At 48.6% G+C, this 17,361-nt stretch overlaps 2 protein-coding genes and 1 long non-coding RNA gene across 7 annotated transcripts in view; 1 reads left to right on the top strand and 2 right to left on the bottom strand.

The window, feature by feature from the left end:
- The window catches only part of LOC125620253, a 4,367-nt gene extending 2,180 nt beyond the window's left edge, over positions 1-2,187 (top strand). Inside the window, exons 2-3 of one of the 2 annotated variants that reach the window (XR_007351866.1) lie at positions 394-549; positions 1,984-2,187. This is a non-coding gene — a long non-coding RNA (uncharacterized LOC125620253). Of the gene's footprint in view, positions 1-393; positions 554-1,983 lie in introns of those variants that run through there. The other variant, XR_007351865.1, reaches the window with a different exon arrangement.
- Scamp3 (secretory carrier membrane protein 3) lies at positions 555-5,880 on the bottom strand. Of its 4 annotated transcripts, none has more exons than XM_048814737.1 (9): positions 5,608-5,880; positions 5,183-5,260; positions 4,285-4,407; positions 4,077-4,197; positions 3,409-3,537; positions 2,298-2,457; positions 2,094-2,195; positions 1,451-1,568; positions 555-1,003 (listed from the first exon to the last, which is right to left on the bottom strand). In XM_048814737.1, exons 1-9 carry the CDS (start codon positions 5,671-5,673, stop codon positions 857-859), a joined length of 1,044 nt encoding a protein of 347 aa, XP_048670694.1. In that variant the 5' UTR covers positions 5,674-5,880; the 3' UTR covers positions 555-856. The 4 variants fall into 4 exon arrangements, with proteins under 4 accessions (XP_048670694.1, XP_048670693.1, XP_048670696.1 ...); XM_048814736.1 differs by having other exon boundaries at positions 2,298-2,499; positions 5,608-5,832; XM_048814739.1 differs by lacking the exon at positions 5,183-5,260.
- A 382-nt stretch (positions 5,881-6,262) lies between these two features.
- Clk2 (CDC like kinase 2) lies at positions 6,263-16,992 on the bottom strand. Its single transcript, XM_048814941.1, has 12 exons — positions 16,823-16,992; positions 14,951-15,120; positions 13,452-13,680; positions 12,668-12,755; positions 12,251-12,317; positions 11,960-12,076; positions 10,392-10,758; positions 8,483-8,612; positions 8,306-8,388; positions 8,102-8,181; positions 7,632-7,722; positions 6,263-6,789 (listed from the first exon to the last, which is right to left on the bottom strand). Exons 2-12 carry the CDS (start codon positions 15,118-15,120, stop codon positions 6,604-6,606), a joined length of 1,608 nt encoding a protein of 535 aa, XP_048670898.1. The 5' UTR covers positions 16,823-16,992; the 3' UTR covers positions 6,263-6,603.
- Between the last annotated feature and the right edge of the window lie 369 nt (positions 16,993-17,361).

Raw genomic sequence — 17,361 nt, 5'->3', positions numbered from 1 at the left:
AGGTCGGACACTAGGGGCGGGGATGGGGCTGGGGCCGGTGCCGGTGGAGGGGCGTGGCGCGCGGTGCACCCTGGGAACTGTAGTCAGGACCAGGAACCCGAGGAGGGGGGGGAGGCCGGCGGAGGCGGGCCCAGCCCCTGGCCGAGTCGCTAACGTGGTGCCCCACCCGGTCTCCCGGCTGCAGGCTGCGGCGTCCGCGGCTGACGGCGGCCTCTTCCCCCGTGTTCGTGGAGAGCGGGGAGCAGGCTCCCCATGTTTCCGCGACTCCACGCCCCCGCCCTGCCCGGCCAACTCCCAGGGGACACGCAAGCCTTGAGGTTCCCGAGCGCGAAGGCTTCTGTTTCCCCCCAGTACCCTCCACTCTTTTTTTTTTTTTTTTAATATTTATTTTAGTTTTCGGCAGACACATCTTTGTTTGTATGTGGTGCTGAGGATCGACCCCGGGCCGCACGCATGCCAGGCGAGCGCGCTACCGCTTGAGCCACATCCCCAGCCCGGTACCCTCCACTCTTTATAAGACTTAATTCCCATTAAAATTTCAGGAAACAGGTGAGTTCCAGTTCCACTTTCTTTTTATTTAAATAACCGAAGCGACAGCCTTGGCACAGCAGAGGGAAGCTGGGTTGGGGCGTGTGAGAGGGGGCAGCAGTGTGGCCTGATGGGGGGAAGGGCGAGCAGTGATAGGTCACAGTGGGCTCCCAGCACCCCCAAGTCAGGATCAGCAGTCATGGCCGTGGAATTGGGGGCACTATGGAGAAGCCATCAAGTAGTGATGTCTCCCCAAGTCCCAGAAACCTCAGGGATGGGGCTATGTCAGCTCCCTCAAGTGGCAGGGCCAGGGCATCCCAGTCAGGAGTCACGGGGCCCGGAAGGCATTTTCGGCAGCCCCTGCGGCTGCATTGGCAGCTGCGGTTCGCACCGCAGGGTTGGAGAAGACACCAGCAGCAAATTCTTGCTGGGCCTTCTGAAAACTGGCACCTGTGCGACGGTACAAGGAGTGGATCTGCAAGAAGAGGGCAGAGACATTTCAGCACAGTCCAGTCACTGCTGCCTTGCCCCACCTGACACCACCACCTCTCACCAGCCTGCTGTTCTGTTTTTTTTTTTTTTAATATAATCATTTTATTTATTTATTTTTTTTAGTTGTTAATGGACCTTTATTTATTTCTATGCGGTGCTGAAAACCAAACCCAGTTCCTCACACATGCTAGGCAAGAGCTCTAACACTGAGCCACAATCCCAGCCCCTGCTGTTCTTTCTTTTCCCTCTGGACTCTGACCCTCTCTCCCCACACACAAACTTGTACAGACACTCCCCCACATACATAAGGAGTCCATTAGTGGAGAACCCGCCCCTCAATCTGGCCTGCTCCCATTCCTCCTGTTCCAATAAGGCCCCTAGAGACCCATGATCTCACCCTCCTGGCCCCACCTTCCACACAGCCCCTCACCCGTTTTAGCATCACAATTCCCAGCACAGCGATGCCAGTGAAGAGCAGGGCAACCAGCAGCATAAGCACAGCTACAGCTGTGTTGTTCTTCAGCACCACCAGAGCCGTGATCCAGCCACTGTAGGGGAGGCATGTGCCTGTAACAAGGGCTGCTCACATCTGGGTCTAAGTCCTCCCAGCTTCTCCACTCAGTAAGTCCTGACTTGTCCCACCCCCACCCCTCCCATCAGCAGTCACTCCCCTGCCAGTCTGGCAGCATGCCGTGAACCACAATCCCCACTACATGCACTCTTCACATTTTAATTCCAATTTGTGAACCATTAGCTCTAGTTCTGCAAGTTCTTCTGAGCATCCTCCCTCCAAACAGATCCTACTCTGTTGAGGATGCTCTCTCCCCTCTTCATTGTTACATATTTCTCTTCTAGGGAGCCTTCTCAGATTGACCACACACAGACCTCTTCTCCTTAGTCTCTGCCTGTCTAGAGTTGTCTGGGTTCTACGTTAATTATGTCCTGTCTTTCTCATTAAACTAGAACCTCCCAAGGGAGAAATTTTTTCCGAACAACTTGTATCCCAGTATCCAGTGCTGGCTTGGTCTAGAGAATTAGAAGGGAGGATAAGAGTGGCTGGCAGCCTTACAGACCTGAACCCCCAACCTGGGATGCCAATGGCCTGGAGGACAAAGAGCACATTCTGGGCGAAGAAAATGAAGAAGAAAACGAAGAAATTGAATGAACTGTCACTCCTGCAAAGGGCGGGGGTTGGGGAAGATGGGGAGATTGGGAGAAAAATTAGAGCTGGAGAAGCTGATGGGGGGCCCATCCCAGGTCCCTAGTCACCCACTTACCGGAAAGCCTTGTACATGGGGCGGTACCAGCAGACGAAGGAGCAGGGAGTGAAAAGGAGGACCCAGAGCAGAGAAAGCCCAAAGCCGGAGCCATTGCTGGTCTCTACACAGAAGCTGGCCAGGCAGGCGAGGAAGTTCAGGAGAAGAGCCAGAGTGCTGCCTAAGGAGCAGGGGGACAGAGTAAAGGACAGGTCCTCCTGAACTGCAATGAAAGCTCCTTACACGCCCTCCCCATAACCCTCCCCAGGTCTGACAGTGTAAGGGAAGAAAGGCAGCTCTAGCTTTGGTGGAATCGGCTTCACAGCAGTGGAATAAGCAAACCTCAATCATAAGGGATCCCCTGGCAAAGAATTTTTTTTTTTTTTCCTGGTGGTAGAACTGGGGATTGAACCCAGGGGCATATTACCACTGAGCTATGTCCACAGGCCTTTTTCAAATTTTATTTTGAGGAGCTGAGGGTTCAGTACGAGGTACTGAGTTTGATCCCTAGCCCCCCCCCCAACCAAAAAAAATAAATGACTAAATTAATTTTGAGACAAAGTCTCACTGAGTTATCCAGGCTGTCCTTGAACTTGCTATCCTCCTGCCTCAGCCTCCCAAGTAGCTGGTATTACAGATGTGCACCACGATGAATAAATTCTTTGCAAAGAATTCAGAACATATTGTGAAATGATACCGATCAGATTATGTTGTGTGTGAGTACAAAAATGGCATGGTAAATCCCACTATTGTGTATAATTATAATGGGGAAAAAAAAAGAATTCAGAATGCAGTCGATCATAGTAGTGCACATACAAAATCTCACCAACAAGAGAGGCTGAGGCAAGAGAATTCAGAGTTCAACTCCATGCACGCTACATCAATGAGCGCCTATTTATGCATGGGGACAAAAAGAAATGGTGGGGATGAGAAAATACACTTACTAGCAAGCTGGTGAGTAGGTCTGAGTTTTAAATACAATTTTTTAAAAAGTAACCCAAGAAGATCCCTGGATAAATTACTTTATTTTCAAATATTGAGGTAAAATGAAACTTCTAGTTCTTGAGTAGACTCGAGGGCTTTAAAAAAAATCTACCCGTAACTTCCTCCAAAAAGGCATCTTAGTACTCACACATCCAGAGGTAGTACATGGTAGATACTGTCTTCTGAAATTCTTGGGGGATCTCCATGGAGATGTCCTGGAAAAAGCAGGGCTGAACTGGGCAAAAAGAGGGTAGCGGGGGCCAATTGTTCTGTCGAGCTGTAAGGCACAAAGAGAGCAAGAAGACCCCAGAAATGAAGCAGAGACCAATGAGGGAATCAGTCCCCCTTTCCTCCCTTCCCAAGTCCTCTGAATTCTGGGTCCAAGGAAACAAAGGGAGAGTGAGAAAAAACAACAGTAATAGCAAATGTTTATTATTATTTGCAACATCTGAGCATGGTGCTAAGCACTTTGCCAACAACTTTGTTTAACCCCCACAACAATTCTGTCAAAGAGATACAAATGTTACTCTCAATTTACAAATAAATAAATTGAAACACTCAAGATTAAGTATCCACCCAAGGGGTTAGGGGTGCAGCTCTGCGATGGGAATGCTCACCTAGCCAAGTGCATGGCATTGGGTTTAAGCCCCAATATCGGGGGGGGGGAAAAAAGTAATTTGGCTAACAGGTCATGGCTAATATCCCTAAACCTCACACTCAGCAGTTTGACTATAGAGCTCATGCTCTTAAGTCTTTTTTTTTTGCTCCTTCCAAACTGTCAGAAGTTCTTCCTCACTTTACCAGGGACCCACTTACTGGCTGTGCCCCCCAGGGCAACATGCTGCAGCTCTCGCTCTCTGCGGTCCAACTCCTCTGCCTTCCGATTGAGCTCCTCCTGTTTCTTTAGCAGCTCAGCTGTGGCCGCTGCAGCCGAGGCCTGCCCAGCACGAGCAAGGGAGGTGTGAGTCCTAGAACCCAGGACTGGCGCTTCTCCCTGGCCCCCACCTGCATTCGCCCTCTTTACCTGAGTGCTGTAGGAACCATAGTTCTTGGGTTCAGTGGGGCTGAGCTTTCTTGAGGGCTGTACAGAGGGAGCTGAGGGTGGAGGCAATGGTGCAGGGGCAGGAGGCTCATAGGCTGGTGATGGCTGTTGAGGAAAAGATTTAATAGATCATCCAGTGTCTCATAACACAGGAACCTAGAATCAACTTGAAAACCTTAGAAGCAGAATTTATTACCTAAGAGCAACTCTTCTCTCAGTTGTTAGGAAGCTAGTTCTTGTGTTGAATTTATGTTAAAGAACTCTTTTATTACCTGCAGTAGTCCTGGTCACCCCTCACATCCAATTCCTTAACAATGACTGAAATCATTTTTTTTTACACATCCACCCCCTGAACGACTTTTTTGTCGGGTATTTTTAAATTTATTTTTTGCAGTACTGGGAATTGAACCCAGGGGCGCTCTACCATTGAGCTACACCCTAACCCTTTTTATTTTGAGCCAGGGTTTAAATTGCCCAGTCTGTAATCCTGTCGCAGCCTCCTGAGTTGCTGGGATTACAGGCATGCTCCCCTGGGCCCAGCTCTCCCTTAACTTTTTGAACCCACCATTTTCTATTCTAGTAGGACAAACAGGATGACCTTCCTCATTCTTTGTCTTCTAATTGCAGTTTTTCTCAAGTCTGACATTCCCAATCTTGATTTACTTCAAGGAAGTCTCCCCAGGACTGACTTTTAGAACTCAAACCAGATTACTCCTTGGCCCTGGAGTCCCCAAGATTAGACATCCCACGGCTGACTGGTGTCTTCCCAGGAGCTGTGCTTCTTCCTTTCTCTGCATGCACGAATGTTCCCTGCACCTACACGACAGTGCTTATCATTACTCTTCCCTTTCCTGCTCTCCTGTGCTCTCCAATTGCTCACCTCCCGGGTCTCAAAAGGGTTGTAGACGTCAAGCGTGGCATACTGAGGGCTGGGTCGGTGCTGGATCACAGCTGGGTCCTGAGGGCAAAGACCTGGGCTTAGCTGGCACTCAGTGCCTCCGAGGGAACTCTTCGGGACCTCTCCTAAACTACCCGTGTCTCCCAGTACGGCTCCGTCGGAGGCACGGCTGGCCCAATACTAACTACCTTTAAGTTCATCACCCAAGACTGCCAATACCAGCCTCTTAGAGGGGCAGGGTCCGCCCCCCCCCCAACCACAAGGGCTCACCGCTCTGGAGTCACCATCACCCCCACGTGGCGGCACTCCCCCAAATCAAATGTCACGAGTGGGAACACAAGTTAGCTAGACCCGAAATAATCAGAAAGAATCAACCCGACCGGCCAAACGGGACCAGCGCAAATCACCTGAAAGGGGTTGTCAAGCTCTCCAGACTCGGCGAACGGGTTTCCGCCGTCTCTGCTCTGAGCCATTTTTGCAACCGCGGGCTCGACCGCCCCTGCCCTCCACGCCCCTACCGCGGAGGTAGCGGCGGCGGAGGCCCTTGGAGCTCCCTCCGCTCCTCTCGGTCCGCCTAGCTTCTCCGTGCACCGATTGGCTGAACCGACCGGAAGGATCGCCAGGATCCCCGCAGCAGCGATCGGCTGCGCCTGCGCCTTAGCCAAAATAAAAGACGGAAATACCCTCACGTGATTTCCTCTTGCCAAAGAACTACATTTCCCAGATGGCCTCACGTTGGGACGAGCCAGCCGGCGACCGGAGCCCAAGTTTTCAGTTTCTGGCTCTGTCCTGGAGTGCAGCCTGATGATCCAGTGAGCCCTCTTTCCCAACCTCATGACTCCAGATCAGAGAAGTGCCACCCTATAACCTCTCTCTATTTAGATCTGCAAGAAATGCTGTCCCACTCTTTACTACCATCCTGACACTAGGTGGACAAACTGGTGACCAGGCTTTATTTTAGAGGGTAAGATGGACTCCCTTCATACCCAAATTCAGAAAAGCTGCCAATTGTCTCATCCCTCCACCCCAGCATCCCCAAACCTCAAATTCCAGGGATGGGGGTCAGATGAAGCACGTCATTTTATTTCACAAAGACTGTACAAAATTCCTTATAAAACACGGGATAGGTGCCACCTGGTTACCTCACTCTGCCCCCTTCCAAATCCATGGAAGGGGGCAGGTGAAGGTAAGAAGAGTGTGGATGAACAGCATTATGTACAAGGCAAGGGTTGAAGTGATAAGTACAAGTTTTGTCATATTTACACTATTTCACATATTCACAGGTGTACAGGGAGCCAGGAGGGAATGAGTTCAGGCTCTGTAATCTTGTATAAAAAAGCACCAGTGTCCGAGACTGGACACCCACTACTATAAGAGATGCAGGGGTGCCCAGGTTCTGATCGTCACCGACTGATATCCCGACTGGAGTCCCACAACTTGGTGTTGGGTGGCTCAGCCCGAAGGCGGGTGAAGAAAGGATGCTGAAGGGCTTCACCCAAGGTCAATCGCTTAGCAGGTTCATACTCTAGCATGCTTTCAATCAGATCGAAGAGCTGGTGGTGGTCCTCTGCCTCTGAGGTAAGATACCGCTGGTGGAGGAGGGCAGGAAAAAGGTGAGACAGGAGAAATCCTGCCTCTTCTTCAAGGCCCTGCTTTTTAATCTTAGAGAAACATCTAAGGCCCTCCTTGGAACTGACTGGAATGCTTTTTTTTTTTTCCCAGTGGGATGGAGGTACTGGGGATTGAATTTGGGGACAGTTGACCAGTGAACCACATCCCTAGCCCTATTGTGTATTTTATTAGAGACAGGGTCTCACTGAGTTGCTTGAGGCCTCAATAAGTTGCTGAGGCTGGCTTTAAACTCACAATCCTTCTGCCTCCACCTCCGGAGCTGCTGGGATTACAGGCATGGTGCACCCAGCCTGGAATGCTATCTTACATTGACCAAACTAAGACCAGCATTTCTGATATTACAGCTCCACCCACCATTCCACCAGCACAATTACTCCTTCATACTTTCTTTCTTTTGGAACTGGGGGTCGAATCCTGAGCTTTGTGAATGCAAGGCAGAACGCTTTGCTAAATCCCAGGCCTCCTTCTTACTCTCTTTCAGAGTTCTATTTGTAGATCCTTAAGGTCATGAATCTTCTTTATCTCATTAAAATGTAAGCTCTTCAAATGGTAATTTATTCTTTTCTGTCTGACCTAAAGAATCTAAGACACTGTTTTGACATCTAGGTGTCAAGGTTATAATCTTCTTCCCTCCACAAAGCCACTCCTCTTATCTCACCTTTGTTGACCAATGGTGTCTTCTTTCAGCTTTCTTCCCTTCCTTTCCTAACCCTATGCTTGCAGAAATGCATTCTAGGGACAAACTACCTAAGAATTGACCTCTGGGTGATGGGCTCTATTTATCCCCTGCCTGGCTCACCCGCAGTGGTTTGCAGTTCTCACGAACATAGCGTCCAGCTGAAGTATTCTCATCCCAATCCAGGCGACCCCGGTAAAAATATTTCTGCTTTCTAAAGGGAAAGGGGAGGTTGAGGAACTCAGAAGGTTTTCCTTATTATAGGATTCTTAACTTATTTCCTCATTAAAGAGTAACTGGGGAAGGAAACGAGGGGGCATGGGGTTTAGAAGTGATGGACATTATTCTCCAAAGCACATGTATGAAGACACGAATTGGTGTGAATATGCTTTGTATACAACCAGAGAGATGAAAAATTGTGCTCTATATGTGTAATAAGAATTGTAATACAGTCTGCTGCCCATATATAAATTTAAAAAATAATTTAAAAAAAAGTGGGGAAAGGGGAGGTATCAAAAAAAAATTGATATAAAATAGACCAATACTGAAAAGAGAAAATGAAAAGGGTTAAGCCCCTCCCACTCAAAGTTCACCTTGTCTTTCGGATCATCCGAGAAGGGATGGGACCCAGTATCCTTTCCATCATGGCTAGATGCTCTCTGTTGTCATGAGTCTAGGAAACAAAGGCAGAGCTAAGTAAGGGACTGACAAGGGGAAGCTGGCTGCCAGATAGACAGCAGACAACAAAATCAAGCAGAAGAATGCCAGGTAGTAGAGTAAGACCCCTTACCACTTACCTGAAAGAGGGTGAAGCCAACATAGTACTCGAAAATGATGCAGCCTATGCTCCACACATCACAAGGCTGTGACCAGCCCAACTCTGAGTGAGAGTGGGAAGGAAAAGATATTATGAGACTTAGAGGGCCCCGGCCCCACCACATCACCTCACACACCTGGATCGCCCTTGCCCTTACCAAGGATGACTTCTGGTGCCCGATAATGCCGAGTGGAGACAATGGTACTATGGTGCTCATGGTCAAAGGTGGCACTGCCAAAGTCTACCACCCGCACAGCAGTGCTTTTCACACTGCGTTCATCTCGTTTCTAGGAGCAAGGCAGAGAGTGAATGAACAACTATACTGCAAACCAGTATTCTACCTCTATTCTCTAAGGTGCCTTAAAAAGTCAACTCTAGCAAATCAAAAAGCTGAGTCAGGGGCTGCAGTTGTAGCTCAGTGGTGGAGCACTTGCCTAGCATGTGCTAGGACCACATAAAACTAAATGGTATTGTGTCCATCTATAACTTAAAAAATTAGAAAAAAAGAAAAAAACTGAGACAGGAGGATCACAAATTCAAGGCCAGCCTGGGAAGCTTAGGGAGGCCCTAATATATTTATACTACACAAATATATTTGTGTTATGTATTACATAAGTTATATAAATTATATTTATATTATATATTTATATAAAATATAAAGCTAGGTGCAGCGGCACACATTTGCAATCTCAGTGAGTGTGGAGGCCGAAACAGAAGGATCCTGTGTTAGAGGATAGGCTCAGCAACTTATCAAAACCCTTTCTCAAAAATAAATAAATAGGTAGATAGATAGATGAGGGCCTGTGGCTGTGGCTCTGTGGTAGCATACTTGCCTGGCATGTGTGAGGCACTGGGTTTCTCAGCACCACATATAAATAAATAAAATAAAGGTCTATCAACAACTACAAAAATTATTTTTAGAAATTAATTTTAAAAAAGCATGTAGCTAAGAAATAAAGCACCCTGAGTTCAATCCACAGTACTGAAAATGTAAATAAATAAATGGTCTGGGGATGTGGCTGAGTGGTAGAGTGCCCCGTCCCCAGGTTTAAAACCTAGTACCACAAAACAAAAACCTAGACAACTATGGCATGCTACCACACACCACAGAAGATCTCCTGGTTTACTGAAGAACTTTTAAGAGTAAGGAAGCTGGCCATGGTGGGGTACACCTGTAATTCTGGCAGCTCAGGAAGTTGAGGCAGGAGGATCAAAAGTTTGGGGCCAGGGGCTGGGGTTGTAGCTCAGTGGTAGAGCACTTGCCCCGCAAGTGTGGGGTACTGGGTTTGATCCTCAGCACCACATGAAAATAAATGAACAAAGGTATTGTGTCCAACTACAATTAAAAAAAAAAAAAGTTTGGGGCCACAGTACCCCTGGCATCAATCCCTATGAGCAGGAGGGGTGAGCCAGACACAGTAGTGCTGGCCTACAATTCCAGCTACATGGGAGGCTTAGGCAGAATACAAGTTTAATGCCAGCCTGGGCAATTCAGCAAGACTCTGTCACAAAATAAAAAAGGCTGGGAATAGCCCAGCAGTAGAGTACCATAAGGTTCAAACCCCAGTATGAGGAGGGAGAGAAAGACTGATTGATTATGGAGTGGCTGCAAGTCTGTATCAGAAGACTATACCCACATGATCGATACGTTGTTTTCCTGAAAATATGTTAACATGTAGCAAAAGAGTCAAGAGATGGAGGGGCTGGAGGGGCTAAGTGGTAGAGCGCTTGCCTAGCATGTGTGAGGCACTGGGTTTGATTCTCACACCACATATAAATAAATAAAGGTCCATCAACAATTGAAAAACAGAGGGGCTGGGATGTGGCTCAAGCCGTATCGCGCTCCCCTGGCGTGCGTGCGGCCCGGGTTCGATCCTCAGCACCACATACAAACATAGATGTTGTGTCCGCAGATAACTAATAAATAAGTATTAAAAATTAAAAAAAAAAAAAAAAAAAAAAAAAATTNGTCTCTTTGTGTTTGCTAACAATTTCCTAATGGGGGCGGGGGAAGGACATCCTCGAACACTTCAGCTTCAAAGGCTGTCTCCCAGCTCCTACTAGGCTGGGTGTGGAGAAAGTGATGGTGAAGACATAAATCTAGAAGTGATGTCAGAAGAAGATAGGCCAAGATGATAGTGAACAATAAAACTGTGGGTAATTGTGCTTTGACTGTTTAGGGGTTTGACCAGTCCACAAATGAGACAGAAGTGGTCAACTGGAGGGAGGGGCTGCCCCAGAGTCCACCTCAGCCCACCCCACTCACACTTGACGGCCTGGCACAGCTGGAAGGCCATGTGGCGCACTTGGTGGATGGGATAGGGCAGGTAGTTGTTGTCTTTGAGGAAATCGAAGGTGCTAAGGCCCAGAAGCTCAAAGGAGATACACATGTGGCCATGGTAGTCAAACCAGTCAAACATCTGGACACAGAGGCTGGGAAGAGAGATGGGGGAAGGGGAATGTCTGATGAGCTCCCGTCTGCCCACCACCCCTCCAAAAGGAGGGCCTATACAGTTGCTGATTCCATATAATTGTGTAAAAACATGCCAGCTAATATTAGCATAAAATTCAGTTCAGGTAGCAAATGGCCTTTCTGGTAGACCCAAGAGGCACTACCTTCCAATCTTCCAAACGTTTTCCTACATTTTATTTATTTTTTGATACAAGGGATTGAACCCATGGGTGCTTCTGCCACTCACCTACCCCTTTTTATTTTGAGACAGGGTCTTGCTAAGTTATCCAGGAGGGCCCCAAACTTGCAATCCTTCCTGCCTCAGCCTCCCAAGTCACTGGGATTATAGGTATGATGTACCCAACTCCCCAGAACTCCTGCCTTAAAAATTCTGAAACAGATCATGCTAAATTGACCAGATCAACTTCAAACCTAAAATCTTCCTGCCTTAGCCTCCCCAATAGCTGACATTATAGGTGTGCACCACCCTGCCCAACTTCCTACAATATTTTAACTAGTTCAAAAACTATTCTATTTTTTTGAAGAATTGTTGAGTGCCAAGCTCTAAACAGTGTGAACCCTGAATTATCAAATGGTCCCTTCTAAACCCCAGCCCCATCTATAAAATCCACTCAATATCAGCCACTCTTGCCCATGTTTATACCTATTGTCTTCTAACAGCTTTAATGTTCTTATTCTTAAAGCCTATAAATGTATGTGAAAATATTACTGTATAAGTGTGGCCTCATTAACATAGTTTAGGCATAAAAGCATACTTTTGGTCTTTTTCTTTTTTTTTTGATAGCTGGGAATCAAACCTAGTGCCTACCGACTAGGTAGACAAGTACTCTACCACTGAATTACACCCCCAGCTCAAAGCACTAATTCATTTTTGATAGATATCGATGCTCAGTTCCAGGGTCATTTTCAGCGTGTATCTCTACAAAAGTCATCCTGGGATGAGGCCAAACTGCAAAGCACTCTTAACTGTCCTGAAAACAAGAGGAATGGATTAGAGAATGTCCCAAGCCCTGCCTACCCTGATGTCGTACTACTCTAAGATGATGAACACAAGATGAATGGATGGAAGGATCTACCCCTGCCTGCCTAACCCCAGCCTGGGAGTCTTCCCTATGCAGGGGGAGCCTCCCAGCCTCCCTCTACACTCCTCTGTTTGCTTACTTCTTGTTGTCAGGGTCCTTCTCATTGATTTTCTCCAGGACATTGATTTCAAGTCGAGCTGCTTCCTTATACTTTTCCACATTCTTAATGATCTTCAGGGCAACTCGAGCCCCACCCCTGTAGGTTGGCAGGGGAGACTTTTGCTAGGTCCTTGAGAACATCTCAGATGCAATGGGGCTGTGTAGGGACTAAGAATTCCTGACTTTGGCTAATTAGCAAAAAAAGTCCCAGGTAACCCCCACCATTTCTTTATGCCTAGGAACTGTGGTGTAGGAAGGGGCTGCCAGTTACCTGCGATGGTCAACACACTGAACAACTCGGCCAAAGGTCCCCTCTCCTAAGGTGCTTACAATTTCATCTGAAATAAAAGAGAGCAGGGTCGGGGAGAGGGAGGGAGAGAAGGTGGGGGCGAATGAGTTGAATTGGAAGGAAAAAGGGTATAGCAACCTGGGGTGAGATGAAGGAAGGGGAACAGATACAGATGATCACAGGGGATGAAACCCCTGCATGATTCCCACCACCTTTAACCCAGGGGCCATGAGAGCTGGGAGTGGACAACAGAGGTCAATTCTCAACAGCAACTCAAACCACCCAGATGAACAACACCACGGAGAAAAGGCAAAGAGGCTGTGACTTGGGTTGGCTTGGGACGTTAGGATGGCTATGGGACCAATACAGGCTATAGGATTGTTACGATTTGGCTTGTACATCGCTCTTGTAGCCAGTCCCCGACGTGGTAGATGAGGTGGCCCTCAGCGTCGTCCTCTACACTCTTGGCTCTCCGGCTGCTGTGCTGCTGTCGGGGGGCGGGGGGGGTCGGAGCAAGCCAGGTGTCGGAGCGGGGGCCGGAGGGAGACGGGGTGGGTGGTGGAGGGGTCACCGGTCACAGGCGCCCAGCCATGGGGGACAGACGATGATGGGGGACAGTGGAAGGGAACACGTCAGATGCAGTAAGGCGGATTGGTGTGAGAAGAGAGAGCGGCGTACAATCCCAAGTCCCCAAACCCAAAACGGGAACTGGGAGAGGCATGGGCAGAGCAGAGAAGTGATGTCGTTGCCAATGTCACCCACAACCCCATGCTCTACACAATACCCTTCTGGGTGGGCACAGGTCTCTAACCCCTTGCCCCCACCCAAGCTTGCCTCCTGAGGGGGCCTAAGAGCCCAGGGCTTGAGGGAGAAAGGCAGTTCACAAGGAAGGTCCCTATCAAAGAATGGAAGCCTCTGGGGCAGAAGAGTTGCTCCAACACAATAAGCCCCTCATGCCAGGGAGGGCACTGGAGTTCACAAAGGCTCAATGCCCATCCATTTGCAAAGTAGATTCTGGGGCCCTTCAAGAGTCGGAGAGCTTCCAAGAGGGTAGGCAGACTCAATGCCCACATTAGTGTTCAGGCCCCAATGCTCAGCTGAGATCAAGGATACTTCTAACTTACCAGGGTCCCAGAGGGCCTGAAGAAGAGTAGGGAGAGGAAGGGCCTGGGATGACACTCACCGAAGATGAACGGCTGAAAGTTCGGCTGCGTCTCCTCCGCCGCCTGTGTTTCCTTCGGCTGCTGCGCTGGCTGCGGTAGCTGCTATTCTCCCGATGATACTCGTAGGAATGCCGATAGTCTGTGTCATAGTAGGCCTCTCCCCGATCCCGGCTGTAGTCATTGCGCCTGTAGCTGCCACAGTATCGCCGGTCGTATACCCTCCGGTCGGATGAATGGTCATCATAGCTGCTGTTGGACAACATATCCCCATTAGGTGCATCTGTTCAAGCCCTGCCATGCCATAGACAAGGACATGCCTCAAGGAGGACAAAGAGTAATGCCAGAAAAATTGCTCTCAGGCACTTTAAGAGTCACTCTGAGAGGATCAAAGACCAGAGAAGTAAGATGAGGAAGCAGAAGATTAACAACTGCATGTTACCATGACCTCTGAAAAGGAATCTGCAGTACCACTCCCTCTCCTCCTCTCCAGTGACAGAACTGAAGAAAGAACCAGTTCTTTCTTGCGCATTTCTGACTAAAATCCAGCTTTGCTCTAAACCATTTCTGTTTAAACACTAAATTATTAACAGCATGCAGGCCTAACTTTCTCATTAGCTACCTCCAGCTCATAATCCTTTACACATACTTCCCTCTACCTGAACACAATTCTCCCGTTTGACTCCTACTTGCACTATACACAGGCTCAGATGTCACTTTCTTGGAAAGTTTCCCCTGGACTATAAAGCCTGCCGCCTCAGTTCAACCAAACCTACCAGGTACATCCTGAGTCCCCAAGTTAGTACTTTCTCTCTCTCTCTTTTGGTACCAGAAATTGAACTCAGGAGCACTTAACCACTGAGCCACATCCCCAGCCCTTTTCTGTATTGAATCTGAGTTGTTTAGCACCTTGCTAAGTTACTGAGGCTGGCTTTGAACCCATGATCCTCCTGCCTCCACCTCTCAAGCCACTGCGATTACAGGTATGCTGAACTGTACCCAGCCAAGTTAGTACTTTCTCTACAATAACACTTTTTGATCTGTGTGTGGTACTGAGGATTGAACCCCAGGCCCTTACATATACTAGACAAGCAATCTACCACTGGGCTATATCCCCAATCCTTTCTATTTTTAAATTTTGAGATGGGGTCTTGCTAAGTGACCAAAGCCAGCCTCAAGCATGTGATCCCCCTGCTCAGACTCCCGAGTTGCTGGGATTACAGGAGTGTGCCCAGCCAGGATAATACTCTTAACATTGTGGTACAAATGGCTCATTTTGTTATCCATCTTTTTTTGATGTTGCTGTTGTTCGGTGCAGGGGATTAAACTTATGGCCTCACTTATGGTAGGTAAGAGCTCTACCACTGGGCCAAAACTCCCTCTATCCCTTCTTCTCCACCTTGAACATCGCCTTCAACCAGCTGCTTATAGCACAATGCCCTTAGCAAGTAATCAATAAACATTTGTTGAACAAACAAATAAGCAAGTAAACTGGAATCAGTTTCTCCTCCTGAGGCTTCACCTCCGTGAACGAACATGGTAGCTGTCCTCCCGCCGGCGTCGCCGTGTCCGGTCACTACTACTTGACCAGGAACGACTTCTTCGTCGCTTATGTTTTCGGCTCCGATAGTGTTCATGGTAACTCCCCCTGCTACCTCGCTCTGAGGAATGGTACCTTCGGGGATGAGGCATCTGAAAGGGATCGAAAAATAGAAATAACAGGGAATGCTCTGGGTTTTTAGAAGTCTCCTCCAAGGACTGGTTGTTCCAAAGATGTGATGCTGTTTTTTGTTATTTCTATCTTCTTCTTTTTTTATATATGTTTATTTTTTTTAGGTGTAGATGGACACAACACAATGCCTTTATTTTTATGTGGTGCTGAGGATCGAACCCAGGTCCCACCCGTGCTAGGCAAGTGCTCTACCGCTGAGCCACAATCCCAGCCCCTAATTCTATCTTCTTTTATTTACCACTCACAACTTCCTTAATCTTCCTAACAATTTGTCCTTCTTGGAAGATACATTCACCTATTAATTTTGGTAAAATACTCTAGAAAGCCCCCTCAGTTCAAATGCTCTACCCTGATTTACTTCACGGATCCACAAAGACCTTCAAGTCTGAGCCACAACTTATTATAGGTAAGTGTGTAGCTGATGGAGACTGCCACAGTCCATTCCTGCTGTGACTAAAATACACAAGTGAGCTATCCTGTGTTCCTCACAAGTTAACAGAATAAAACTTTAGTTTACAGTTATATTTTACAGTCATTAAAAGTAAATCTTAAAAAAAAAAGTATATCTTATCTCACCAACTAGACTATCAGTGTTCCAAGGGCAGGAATGCAATTTTCCAGAACTCTACATACAGCAGGCAAACACCAAACACTGCCAAGTTCTAAGAATCTGGCCCCTTGAACTATCTTAATCACCTCTCACATCTCTGGTGAAATCCCTTGTGAGAGGTTTTAATAAAGTAGGCCCAAATTACATTCAGTTTTCTGTCTGGCCCCTCCCATCTTATGCTTAGAAGTAGGCAAAAACTTGTTTTTAATTAATATCAGCACTACTTGGATGAGAATGGCCACTTTCCAGTTAATGAAATTGGAATGGTATGGTTCAAAAATCCTTTCTTTCTCAAGGGAAAAAAAAAAAAAAAATCAGAATCACTGTCAAAATCCAGGAAGGCAATAGCAGAACAGAATGAAAACAGCCCAAGAACAGAAGTCGGATGGGGGCTGGGAGGATCAGGTGTGCAAAAGGTTTAAGGACTCCAACATCTGGCTCCCATTCTGGGCCACTTCTTGCCAACCTCCTCAAAATGAGGAGGTTGATATTTGATGCATTCTTGGCCTAAAGCGACTGGCAGGAAACCAAGAAGATGGAAGCACAAGCTTCTCCCAGGTAATCCAACCTTGATTAGCATAGCTACATAAATGCCATCTCACCCCATAATACTGCCATTAAAATCCCTCACAGGCCTTCCCCCGCAAAGCTTCTCTAGCTTACGTTTCTCAACTTCTAAACCTTTTCACTCATAAAACCCATAACTAACTCCTAGAGTGAAACTCTTCCTGCATGCTTCAAGTGATACTTCTCTGGCTTCGATTGGACCCATTGGTCCAACTTTGATATTAAGCTCTATTGCATCTCTGGAACCACTCCAATCCTTACCCATCACTCCTCCTACTTTGCCTCCTTCCAACTTTCCCATAGGTTTTTCCGGGTACCGGCCGACCTCCTTTCCCATTTCCCTACTGCACCGATTCGCAGATCGCAACCCTCCTCTTCTCTTCATCTCGCCCCCGTTCCTTGCCCCCAATCCAATCCTACCCCAGTCCGCCCCGCAGTCGCCATCTTCCCGCGCGGCCCCGAGGTCCGCCAACCCGCGCGCTCACCGTTCTGGCGGCGAGGCCCGTGCGCTTGTCCCACAGGAAGTCCGTGATGGCGGCGGCACTGCGGCCGGAGTCCCGGCACCCCCGCGGCGACGAAGTGCGGCTCCACCCCCCCAACCCGGGACCCTGGGACCTCCCGCCCCGTTCCCGGGCTCCGCTCCAGTCCCGCCCGCCCCGGTTCGTCCCCGCCCCCAAGATCCGCTCGGCGCCGCTCGCACCGCCCCCCGCCAAGGGCCCGATCCCAGCTCGGTCTCCGGCCCTGGCCTCTCCGCTCCGCCGCCGCCACCGTGAGCGAGCACGCACGCACGCACGCACGTCCTGCGTCGCTTCCCAGCGACCCCCCTCAGCTCCGCCCCCAGGGCCGCGCGCGCCACCACGTGCTCGGCTGCTCGCGGGCGTGGGTCTGTCAGAGCCCGGGAGGTGCTGGAGGCGGAAGTTCCTGGAAGCCGGGAGGGACTCGGGGCGCGCTGGGCGTGTACCTGGTTCGCTCTGCCCCGCCTCCTGTCCTCTCCTATTCCTCCTCCCTCCTGTCCTTTCCCGTC

The sequence above is a fragment of the Marmota marmota genome, unplaced genomic scaffold, assembly GCF_001458135.2.
Source record: "Marmota marmota marmota unplaced genomic scaffold, marMar, whole genome shotgun sequence".
NCBI lineage: Eukaryota > Metazoa > Chordata > Mammalia > Rodentia > Sciuridae > Marmota > Marmota marmota.
The sequence above is the reverse complement of the archived record's forward strand: the minus strand, read 5'-3'. Positions and strand labels throughout refer to the sequence as shown.